Below are 12802 nucleotides of genomic sequence, written 5' to 3' on the forward strand. Positions count from 1 at the left end.
TCCTTTGGAGTGGATTTGTCGCCGAAATCGTTGAAGGGAGAGAATTATCTTTCGCGCTGACGTCAGAGGAGTCTCGATCAACGAGAGAAACAATTCTGAGTAAAAATGATTTACAAAGCCGAAGTAAAATTTGTGAGTTTCGATCAAGACGCGCTATCTCAGGACGGTGAGACCTCGCAGCTTGCCTATGGAGTTATGGACCACATTTTTTTGAGTGAATGCATCGCGTGTCCTCCGAAGGGAAACGGGCTCTCTGCTGCGAGAGCCTGCTGGCCAGTAATAGAGATACTTTACACCTTTGCGAGGGTTCTCGAAATTGAAATTGGTCCACGGAGCGTGTGCGTGTAGACTTTCGTAGATAGATATAGCTGCGTTCGTCTCTATCGATGCCGACATCGACGCTGATGGTGGTTTCACACTGTGAGTTCCATGTGATGCTCCGCACTAGTTTCTTTATTATATATATATATCTATTCGTATTCTGCTTACATATCCAAGATGCAGAGATGCGCATGTTCGAAAATGAACGAGAAGACGAAGGCTCGATCTCATTAATTCGCTCCCTACGCGTCTCTCCACCGAAAATACAACTACGAAGCATCCGCGAGATTCTAAACGCAAATAAGTAGGCCACGTCGAAATCGTAATGTTCCCCGAGCACGACATAAAAATTAAAATTAGCCCGGGAGACGGAGAATTAGCGGGAGGGAGAAGACGGCCGCGCACCCCAGCGAATATTATGCAAAGCTACGAGCAATAAAAATAACATATTGCGACCGAGAGAGGCATAAGTTTTAATCCAATATTACTAAGATAAGTCCTCGGCCCCCCGCCCAGGAGAAAAAGATTTCTTTTGTGTAACGCACCCCAGCATTACATTGTGGTTATTAGAAAGCGTTCTCTCTTTTTCTCTATCTATCTCTTTCTCTTTCTCTTTAGTAACCAGCGCATCGCCGAGGGGAGCTTCCTTCGTTATTCCTCTTCCGTGTAACGGCACAAGGAAGGATGCATAAAATCATCCGCGAACCATATCCACGTGAATGCCTCGTTCTTTCCACTTGTCTTTCTATTTTACTGGGAAACTCTTGGATTTGAATGCTCGCGCTAACTTGCGGAATAATTGGCGAACGTGAAGAATTGATAGCGGTACATTTCATTACGTTATCTGCATAACGATCGTAACGGCTGGCTCATAAACCGGCTTTTATTGCCTTCGTATTGTGCTGCTACATCTATAATCAATTGATTTTTTTCTCAATCGGATCATTATTAAATCGAAACCGGAGGATATAATGCCACATACGCATAATCACGCGATACTACGTATAATACATCGCTGATATTATATAATCGTGTGACGCTTAAGAGCGCAAAGAGTGCACACATATACACACATAGATGACTACGTATATCGAGCTTGTAGCCGCGAGTCTCTCGCCTCGCCCTCTTTTTCCGCTCGACGCGTGAAATCGGACAAATCCAATCTGAGTGACGGGGGTAGCGGGCGGGAAAAGGGAAGAAACGTCGGTGGAAACGGAGAGATAGGTACGCGGGATCGAAGGGCGCGGACGAGCAGCACGCGCACGGTACTCGTAAAAATTTATAATTTGGAAAATATCGCGAGCGCGCCGCGGTGGGACTGACGATTTTCGTCCGGCGTGGCGGCCGGGTTTATAAAGCGGCAAATCGAAGGACCGGATCGTGGGGAGGTGTCGGCGCAGGGGTAGAAAGGGGAACGACGGCGACGACGATAACGGCGAAAGACTTTTGACGAAAATTGAAGTCGTTGTTATGACGGGAATTGCGCGCGACGAGGCTTTACGAGGGGACGCTCTCGTCGACGCTCTCGCAAGTTCCGAAAAAAAGACAGAGCGCGAGAGAATGAGGGAGAGAGGAAGAAGAGAGCGGAGAGAAAGGGAGGAAATGTGTGCATGTATGTGTGCTCCTGAATCGGCAGGGGTGAGAACGAAGCGAGCAGGGAACACGCGAAAGAGAACCGGAGCGCGCGCGGAAGACGACAATTCGGGAGCGGAACGACTGTACCAGCTATCATAATATCGGTATTAACAGTGGTTCTCAAAATTACAATCCTTCCGAGGGATTCATCGACCCCCTCGCTGATCTTGTCGATACGAAAGACTGCTTAACCGGATAGAGAGGTTGACCGAATCGATCGAATTTTTGCATCGGTTACTCGCGCGTCTTTCATTCACGTCATTGTAAATTACGTCGACGTTTTCGTCTGCTCAGCTTCACTGACATCAGCGTCATAAAAAATTCGCGTTATGCCTGCCGTGTCATCGTTGACGGTTACGGGGCATAAAAGTCAGTACATGCAACGGAGGTCGAATTTTCTAATAATGCAACCGTTGACAACCACCGGCGCTCAGTCACCAACCGAATGTAAACGCTCTTAATGTCCGATGACTGTATCGTTTCACCAGATGTAAGGTCACATGAAACCTGACTCCGCAATATAGATGAAACGCGGGGACCAGCACGAGGAAACCGGGGTGGGACTCTATGAGCCATGACTGAATCGGATGTTTCTGTGACGCGGAAGTTTCTCCGTCACGTGGCAAAATGTAATTCTTATCGATTCTTTGCGCCTCGTCTTCAGGATGCGCTTCTGCTCAGTCGAACCCTCGTAGAGATTCGGAGTGTTCCCAGCAAAGATCTCGTAAGAGACTCGGCGAGTTCTCTCTCTCTCTTTCTCTCCCTCGAACCAGCGCGAGAGTCTACGCGGGTTATTTTCCCATAACCCGTGGACGGCCCTTGTTTTCAGGACGCCTCGGAGTATTTGGATGGCGCAAGACGGTAGCAGCAGGATGCGATAAGGCACCGGCATCATAATTCAAAGATAGCGTCGTGTTTGACCTCGGTACAGTGGCCCCTTTGTAGCTTTGTGGCCAACCTCGCTAAGAGACGAGGCGCGATATTTGCGACCGTGCCTGGAAACGGAAAACCGGCAGCAGGATACGCTAGACAAAATTGTTTCACAAAAGTGCACTCGTTAAAGAGCCTAGAAACGCTCACCACGAGAAAACTGCTTTCCTACGTGATGTTTCGTGATCCGTCGAAGCGGTCTATGTCGCGAAGATAATTATCGCGATATGAATGCCGCGAGGAATTCAGGGAAATGCACATAATCGACACTTGACTATGGGATATCTCAATTCCCTCGAAATGCATCGCGCACGCGGACGTTAGACGCACACGAGAGACGACGGCGCAATCGCCGCCGTTGCAGCAACATCAGAGAGCATTTAATCCGGAATACCGAGTGCGAGAGCATATCGCCAGCCCCGAGCGATAGATTTGGGCAATGCGCGCGAACGGGGTTGCAACCCTCGTCGGTTGGAAGTGCACCCTATCCCTCGGCGGGCCATTAATAATATACCCATATTGGACACAATTCACCTTGAAATTAACCAGCAGCCGATTGGTAAGCCCGGCCAAATTGACTTCGAAATTGACAATTTACGATCACTCGCCCGTTCGCTCGCTCGTCCGCTCTCTCGCGTCTAGTTCTTCTGACTTTCGGGTTCTTTTCTGACGAGCGCCAGGCCAGCGTGACGCGTTGAAATTTATCAACCGGCGATCGAGGATCGTGCTGCCGAGATACACCGATTAAATGTTACAACGTGTTTATCGCGTTTCCTTAAGCTGTTGCCGTGCGCCACGCCGGATTTTCCACGGTGGTATGATTTTTTAGGCGTTTCACGTCGCGTCGAGACGCGATATCGTTCCTGAATTACTTCTCTCTCCCTGAAATGCAAATTTTTTCTTTTTATATCTGGGAGAGAAATTGCTATCTAGATTTTATTGGTAATTACGGGGACTTGCCGTTACGTTGACAAGACACATCGACAGGAAGACATTGTAAGAGGGATTCTATGCACGATATACACCGATTTAATGTCACGTACATACACATACACATGCATAGGGTGGGGTCAGGGTGGCACGCACGCGATGTCGCTCGCATGGCGCACCACGCGTTCGCCTCTCGCTCACATCTCCTGCGCTCCATCTTTCCGCTCGACACGTTCTTACCGTCGTCCTTCTCATCGCACCGAACGCGAAACACGAGTGGCAAATATTTGCGCTGCAACGTAATCACTGTTGGGCCAACAACGAACGGGCGCGGGCGCGGGCAACGGAAATACACGGAAAAAATTGAACGATCGGGATTTGGCCTTCGATGGTATCGATCGTATCCCGCGATTCCGGGAGATTAATTAGCGCGATCCGGTGCAATTTGTCGTGCCGGCGAATCATTCCGTCGATCGCAAAGCACAGGTAAAGCTCTCGGATTTCGTACGCGTTGATTTATTTTTCATCGCGGGAGAAGCTCTCGATATAAATTAGCAGCACAATCGCTTCGTATGGGAAAAACGATACTCGTATCCGTTTCGTTTGTTCCCGAACGAACAAAGTTTTGGGTGACGCATACAATGAGAACCTCTCTTTCTCTCTCTCTCTCGCGCGCGCGCTCATCGATCTCAGTGGGAAATTATTGCGGTTTATCGTTGGACTTTATCGTAATGGGCGCAGCGGAGGCGGAAGAGTGAAGAGGAGAGAGACGCAACTACGAATCGCGAGAAAACACTCACGTTAAATCGCACACCGAGGTCGATTGCGCGCGGAGCGGTGCCGCACTTTCCACGGAAGCGGCTGCCGCATAATTAAGACAATTAAGGTACCCGCGATTAATCACAGCGCGCCCATCTGCTTGAGGCTAACATCAGATCGGCAATCTGAGCGAGTATTCTCATGTAGAGCTAAATACCTGGCCGGTCTATCCCCGTCTCATCGCCCGCGCTTGAGATCGCTTCATCCTTTCCGCTCGATTTTGCGAATTCCGCTCGCTCATCCGAGCGTCTAGCCACTCGGGCCGGAGCGTATTAAGACGCAAGGAGTTCCACCTGCCTCGTTTCGTCTCCATCTCGGTGTCAGTTCGTCGGCACCTTCGCCTGCGAATTCGTATCGCGAATTCGATTGGATCGCTGCGATTCGATCGGCTTCGATGCGTTCTCTTGCGCCGGGTTTTTTTGCCGACACGCAGCGCGCGCGCAGGCCGCTGCGACCGGATACGCGCGCGCACGGATGCGAGCGGCTGAAAGAGCCGAAGACTCTCCTCGAAGTCGATAGATCGTTAAACGCCCCATCGCTTACGAAAGCCATGTAATTCTCCGCGCGAGTCGCGCCACGCTGCTTCGCTTTTTCTCTCTTTTCTGCCTTCTCCATCCTCTTCCTCCTCCTCCTCCTCCTCCTCTTGCTTCGCTCACCCGTTCACTCGTCTCCTTGGCCCTTCTTCGTATTGCCCTTTCTTCGTCCGCGCATTTCTCCGCGATTCTCTCCTCTTTCTCCCGCTGTCGATCCGTCTGTCCCTTTTCCGTGGAGCGATCTGGTTCTCTCCACCGGAGGTGCAACGATCATTAGGGCGGGGAAACGTTCGGGATCGAGGCATAGCACCTGGCCCGATCATCGGCAACTCTTAATGCCCACACGCAATTCCGAACGAGAACCCGGCCCCAAGTACAATATAGAAGTGTGCGCGGCCGAATCTAATCGATCGATCGCGCCGCGCCGCGTATAACGTACAAAACGATCGCACGGCCGATAATTTCCAGCCGCCTAACCGTTTTGCCCGCAACAAGACTATACACGATGCGACTCGTTTGTGAAATAAGCGCTGCGCCGGATGGTCTGTCTTATTTCCGAGCGTATAAATCACGCGACAGCCGCAGTCGAACCCGCGAAGTCCTCGATCGCTCGTTACGATTAAGTCCCGCTAATTGCCGCTTGCTCGTACGTATAATTCGCGCGATACGCACTCGTAAATACCGACCTCGCGATCATCTCGAGATCCTCGCGGAGACATTTCTGAGGACAACGTCCTCGGAGGGGAGTTACTTACGGCGCAACCTGTATAATTATCTGGAACCTTCTGGCAACGGCATTAAATTTCAACCATTTCGTCGGTAATTACTCGCGACCCGAAAACGTGAGCTGGACCAGCTGGCACCGAAATTGAAAATGAAAATTCTCTCCGCTGCGTCGCGCTTTAATATTTTTCACAGTTTTCATTATCTCGTGTTAAGAGTCAATCGTCGTCCAATTCCAAATGGATCGATGAGGCCAATAGCTGATCTTTGTTCACTTCAAAAGAGAGAGAGAGATATTACCTTCCTCGATATGAAATCGATAGCGGTATCGGTAGCGCGGTCGCTGCTGGCGCAACATCAAGAGATCATTGAGCGATCTCTTGATCCCTTGGCCAATGATCTGCTCCACGCCCGCCGTTTTGTCGTTGCCCCGCGATTATTTCGCCACAACATTCACGCGCAACACGGCGGGGTATTACATAAGCATCCGACAACGCGTCGAAGAAACTCGCTGCGCGGAAAAACTGGATGGATACGTTTCATTCGATATGTCTCAAGAAGTTTGTTCACATCGCGTGAATTGTATCGTGAATGATTTCGCGCGTGTGTCGCGATCGAGGTACACGTACCACTTGGACCCGATCGCGTTGGATCTTCAAGAAGACGCGACTTCGCTCGCGCCGGCCGGCGCCTTTTCTTATTTCACTGATCGCGCGGTACGCAAACAAATGCGCATTATGCGGGGTCTAAGCGCTCAGAAAGTGCGCTCGTGTTTTCGGTGTAACCCGAAGCTAAGCGGTTTAAGAGATCAACGCCGTATAAACCGGCCGTCTGAGAATCGTCTGGGGATCCCGCGTGCGTGAGAGGCGGCGGTGAAAAAGGGATAGAGCGAGGGACAAGTAGCAAGGCGAAAAAGAACGTCGGAGGGACAGAGAAAGGGAAGGGAGGAGGGAGATGGACGGCCGAGAGAGCGAAGACGAGAGAGCGAGATACCGACGCGGAGATGAGGAGGATTCCGGGCGAGAGAAACGAAGCGAGAGGGCAGGCAGAAAGATGGGATGAAAAATTAGATTTACAAATCTGTCTTGACTACTATGAGATTGCTCGCTTACCGGTTGCTGGTGCTCAGCCCGTGCCGTTATTCCTTAACGATCCTACCCCACGGAAATATTACCGCGCGAAGCACGCGCGCGTAATTAAGAGAACGATCTCTGAAACGCGCTTTGCCTTGTTCTTGATACGTGAGACCGTTCGATCGAGACCGATCAAATCAATAACGTGCGATGTGTCGCGATGGAAGAGAGATGAGAACATTGGCGAACAGTTTAACGTTATGTCAAGAATTTGTATAGAGAAAATTATCGTGACGGTAACGAGTTCTCTGAATATTTCCTCGCTGCAGCAAAAGGCAGCTTTGTTCTACGTGTGAATTTGGTGTGTCGTGTCGCGGTGAATGTGTAAGTGCACGTGTTCCGTGTGTGCATGCGTACGTGTGTGAGCGCCTCCGTGGCGCCTGCTGCTTATGAAAAATGAACCTCCCGTCCGACCGCGCTAGTATCATCGCCACTATCGTACAGATTGTTTCAACGGAGATCTTCCTCGCGTCTGCCTCTCCGAGAGCCGACAAAGTTCGAAAGGTGCCGCTCATCAAAGGAAAACGCCGGCCACTTGAAACGAGACTCGTTCCAAAGCATGAATCTCGCGAGAGTTGATCGCAAGGGTTAACGCGAGATATTGTCAAATAGTCCTTGAGGATTTTCTATGAAATTTACGTACAGGTTTTATTTATAATTTTATTTATAATTTGCCAAGTACAAGTTAAAAATACAAGATCCGCACACGCAAATTCATCCAAGCGAGGTACTCGTAGGTAAATATTTTCATGTATTAGAGACTTGGAGCACAGCTTTTAATCAGATAATTTGTGCGAGATTACAAATCTGTACTGCTTGCTTTGAAAACATGTATAAAATGTGACCATGCGTGCTCGTTTATCGATAACGCAACTGTTGAAAAAGCCGCGTGTTATTTTCCGAGACGATTTTCATTTTCCCTTAGTCACGTAAGAGTCCGCTCTTGAAACGTTCGCACGATCTACGTAGATTAGCCATTAGGGTTTCCAAATTGGTTCCTCGGCTAGTGAGCCGGGTGTTCCTTTAATGGTTCGCGCGGCGTCTTCTGAGATTTCTCTCTCCTCTCGTGTAATCTCGAGATCTAAACTCGAGATCCACTCGAGGCATCGCAAATAAATAACTTGTTCTTAAAAGAAACATCGGCAACCAAGTTGTTCAAGTGGTTTTACGCTCGCGTGGTGTCACGCAGCACGCAATTTCAATTCGCAGCTTGCAACTCGCTCGTAACTGTCATTAATAGTAACAGTTTCTTTAATTACTCGCAAGTGCTGATGTTTGCCTTTGAAGTCCAGCAGATAATCGGTCGCGATGAAAATCGCGACTGCCGACGATCGGGGTAAGACATTACCTCGATGACAGGTGTCTCTAACCGCAGTAACTCTCTCTCACTGTACAGCTCCAGGCCAGGAAGACCCCCAAAACGAGCTTCCGTTGGACTGAGCCTCGCGGCCAGCCACCTCGCCGCGGCGGCTGGCCATCATCCTCAGCACTCGCTGAAGAAGCACAGGATGGACAACGGCGACTATTACGAGAATGGACACCTCGGTAAGTTCTCAGCATTTCACCTAAAGAATTCGAATGCCTCGTACAGGAAATTAAATATCGTCAGAGATATTTACATATAATTGGCGTCGTTAAATGGAGATCGTTTATTTCATTTTAATCCAATTTAACGCGGTGTTTTTGCAAATGATTGAAACGAGCGGAACAAGTAACGTTCTCCAGTAAGCTGAAAGATCCGAGCGCAGAGATGCGGATGGTTGAGCGCGGTTACGCCAAATAGAGCGCATACGTGCAAATAGCGCGCGAGGGCCACGCGCTTGATTACTGCCATCCGTATATGTGCTCTGGCACACGGTGACCCTACCGATCAATTAATTAGGGGAATCAAACACACTTGGAGTGAGCAAATTAACTGCGACTGCACCGTCGTGTTGCGGCCTGCGGTGGCGGTCACCGATGCCCGGGATATGTGCCGGCGTCGTACGATATCCCTTTACGTAAATGGCACTCGTGCGCTGTGTGTCTTCGCATCCCGAATACCGGATATTCGACCCGCGGTATCCCGTTGATATCGCCTTGATTAATTCTTTCCCGTGATGTAACGTAACGTAACGTCGTGTCGTCGTAATCGACAAAGATTGCCAATAATGGCCGTTCCGTTAATTACTAATAATATGTACTATTGTTAATAACGCAGCACGCGATTAGCGATATTATAATTCCGCGCGACTTTATTCATCCTCGCGCGCGCAAAATTTATTGCTCGTTGAAAACATCCGATAGGTCGATAAATGCGCATACAATATTCATTGGTTTATTTGCGCGGACTCTCTCTCTTTGTGCTCTCCTCGATATATAGCTTTGAAGGGTACCCGTTGGGATGCGCTTATTTCGCAGATATATTATCATCGAGGGACACAGAGAGGAGTGGGAGAGAAAGAGAGAGACAGAAAAAGAGCAAGAGAGAGCGAGAGAGCAAGAGAGCGAGGAGGAGGGGCGTTATTGCCGTCAACGCCGAGAGAAGGAAATCGTTAAATCACGTCATACGGCGGCGGCGTCGATCGACGTTCGGAAATTGTTTAAGCAAATAATCGCGAACACGCCGGCCGACCAATTTTACGGGCAAATACGTTTCACGGTGCAACGTTAATGAATTAATGCCGCGGCGTTCGCGCGGGCCGCGCGGGCCTGCAACCAGCCGCGCTCGCTCTCTCGCGCTCGCTCGTCGGGTAAACGTTGAAACGGCCGGCAATTAATTACGGCCGTGCGGTAATTGTATAATTGTTTTACGATTGGAGCCAGAGTCCTCCCTCCCTGCCTGCCTCTCTCTCTTTCTCTCTTTCTCGTCGCAGCCTCTCCGTAGTACAACAGTTTGCGTTGCAGCGCCGATTCACCTAAAATATACGATTCGTGCGTGGGAGATAAATTAATACGTTGAAAGTGCACGTCTCTCGGCAACAAATCGCAACGATGCTAGAATGCGTAAGGAATGAGGCGCGATAAGATCCTAGATGTAAGATGCACCGTCTGTTTTTACCATTTTGGGCAGGAGAAGTAGTGAGAGAGATGGCGAAGACGGCTGCTTCGCTAAAGCCGCGTGCGATGGATAGGGATTTGCATCGGCCATCCCTATTCTTACATCAATCAAATGGAAAGCGAAGTCACAGGTCCGTAATTTTCAGAAACCGAAATAGCTAACGGAATTCCGTCGTAATCGTTTAATGCATCGATCGCGGAGAGGTATCATTAATCAAATTGACCCGGCGCAATTTATATTACATGACCTAATGCATATCGAATTGTTTATTAGCGCGCGAACTAAGTCAATTATCCGCTCGGTTTCGGGCGTTCCGGGCGAGTGTGACGAGCATTAGCTCAAATATAACCGAATCTATCGTTAAATAAATTCCCGACTCTTTTTCTCGGGCGAGCGAAATATAACGTATCGCAATGCTCGCGCTTGATTCGCCGGCGACTATAACCGATGCATTATGTCGACGAGCGTGATCGTTCGATCGTTTAACGGATAACGGCGGTGCCTAGCTACCACTACCTGCCTGGTAGCAGGCAGTGCAAATTTCGGGTAGCTGCTCCAGGAGCACGCGACATACATGCATGTACAAAACACGTGTGGAAAAGAGATAGCGCGGGGGGGTGACGGGGAAAGGGAGAAAGAGGAGTGGGAAGCTTGTCGCGCTCGTTGGGCGGCTGGATAGGTGGTTGGTTGGTCGGTCGGCTAGGTAGATGGGTTGATGGGTGGGTGGGTGGGTTCGGCTGGACGGGCCGCGGCTTGAAACGACAGTGTACTGCCAAGCGAATGCTCATAAAAGCATTGATTAACTGTTGGCGGTCGTAGGTCAGCCGGCACACGGCTGGCCCGTGTACCAATAAAACCCAGCTAATAGTGGCCCGACATCGCTTCAATATCATGCGTCGGCCATCCCGACGAAAGTTCTCGTTGTCGGGTTCGCGACAATTTTCACACCCGGAATGGCGATGTAAAAGTTGCTGAATCGTCCACTCGTCAAGGTCCGACTCGCTCTCAAGTCCGAAAGTCCGTGTTTTTGTAAACGGTCGTTTATTCCGGAGGTGGACACGTGTATTGCATCGTCGTGGCGATGTTGACGGGATAAAACGATTCTGCAGGCACGCGGTGGATTTTTCAAAGAGTCGAAGACACGCTGTCTCTTCCGCTTTCAGCTTGAAGAGGTGATTCGGCGAGCGCGAAGACCTAGCTCTACGGATTTCCGGGAGTGACGCGGGATTTTAATTGCTGCCGGTGCACATGAGTACTTAATGAGCAGTTATGCCTTGCTGATGATTTGATCAAGAGAATAGATTACCGTGAGCTAGTATCTCTCTCTCTCTCTCTCTTTCTCTCGCCACGGCGACGACGACGGCGTTACTTGTTATATTCATAATGAGGTGTTATCAATGGTCGGTGGACGCGTTAATAACCGGGCTTATCGCGTCGAGTTGCTCGCAGCAAACGCGATTTAATGTTCAAAACGTGATTATGTAATTAGAAACGGCCGTTTTTTTACATACGATTACATTATTAAATGAAACCGCGCTCTTATCTCCCTTCATGTATACTTGTATGAATAAAATTGATTTGCATACCGGAGAAAGGAAAGTTGAGGATTGCCACGTGCGTGCGAACGAATGCGTTACACATCGCAAGTAACGCATCGCGGATTCGCGTAGGCGTAAAATAACGCAAGTAGCGCATCACGGATTTACGAGTCCGCTGACGAGACAGGATGTATCGGGGGATGTATTATACATGTACCGCGTGCCCGCACAAGGCACCACCATATCCAGTTCTCTTGACCGCGGGCCACGGGAACCCACAGAGTTGCGGTCGACGATACCGAGCGGCCAGGTAGTCGTGCGAGGTAATTAACGAATTGGGGAAACGGCGGTTCCACCGCGACTTACAGACGTGCGTACCCGCGTCGATGATCCTTGCCGCGCGAGACCGAATATCCGGATTAAAGACACGGGATGGCCGAGTCCCGTGGAATTTCCACGCTGCGGTCGGAAATTACATTCGCATCGTCGAGCGACGAATGCGAGATATTGCGTGCCAAATGATCGTCATGGCGATGGACGTCAACGACGATATCGTCAGCCCCTGCTGTGGTCTCGCCTGACGCATGAGAGAAATAATTCCTAAAATGTGGTCCGATTAATCGAAGCTGTCTCGTCGTCATTACCGCTCCAAGTAGAATCTGCAGATTTTTTTCGAATGAACTAAAGGATCTATCACTTTTTGCCCCCGGCTCGGGGGCCAGGAAGGTTTCGCCCGATTTTCTGCCCCTCATCAGTTACAATCAAGGTTTACTGTGTTGGTCTGGCCGCGCTTGATTGTTTTTTACGAGAGGATACAAGTGGGGATGAGAGCGGCGCGGCGTGGCGAAAAAGCGGTTGCCGGTTGCGGTGCAGGGAAATGCAAGGAAGGCGCTGAGTTGTGTGACCGACGCAAAACAACGAAAGCATTATTAAACATCTTCATTTTTGTAACCGTAAATCAATTGTGAGGATTTTCGCGTTTCATCGCTTTTTGTCGCGAGGAAGAGACGTCGCAAATAAAGACGTCAATAAAGGAGACAAAAAATAAAGATAGGGATCAAGGAAGAGAACATAATTTTATATTTAAAAAGTGTTTTGAATGATGTGAGAAGTATTTCTGGTATTAAATACATTGGATTCCGTGATCTGCGAATAAGAAGATTGTTTTAGCCTCGTCTGCGACCACATCTCGCCCTCATT

At 49.5% G+C, this 12802-nt stretch overlaps 1 protein-coding gene across 4 annotated transcripts in view; it reads left to right on the plus strand.

Moving 5' to 3' along the window:
* LOC105287640 (dachshund homolog 2) overlaps nucleotides 1-12802 on the plus strand; it is a 216263-nt gene that overhangs the window by 59829 nt on the left and 143632 nt on the right. For 3 of the 4 annotated variants that reach the window (XM_020034367.2, XM_020034369.2, XM_011353297.3), the window contains one exon: nucleotides 8427-8569. In XM_020034367.2, coding sequence (XP_019889926.1) covers nucleotides 8427-8569 — 143 coding nt within the window. Of the gene's footprint in view, nucleotides 1-8420; nucleotides 8570-12802 lie in introns of all 4 variants that reach the window. The other variant, XM_011353298.3, reaches the window with a different exon arrangement.

Source organism: Ooceraea biroi, chromosome 5 (genome assembly GCF_003672135.1).
Source record: "Ooceraea biroi isolate clonal line C1 chromosome 5, Obir_v5.4, whole genome shotgun sequence".
Classification (NCBI taxonomy): domain Eukaryota; kingdom Metazoa; phylum Arthropoda; class Insecta; order Hymenoptera; family Formicidae; genus Ooceraea; species Ooceraea biroi.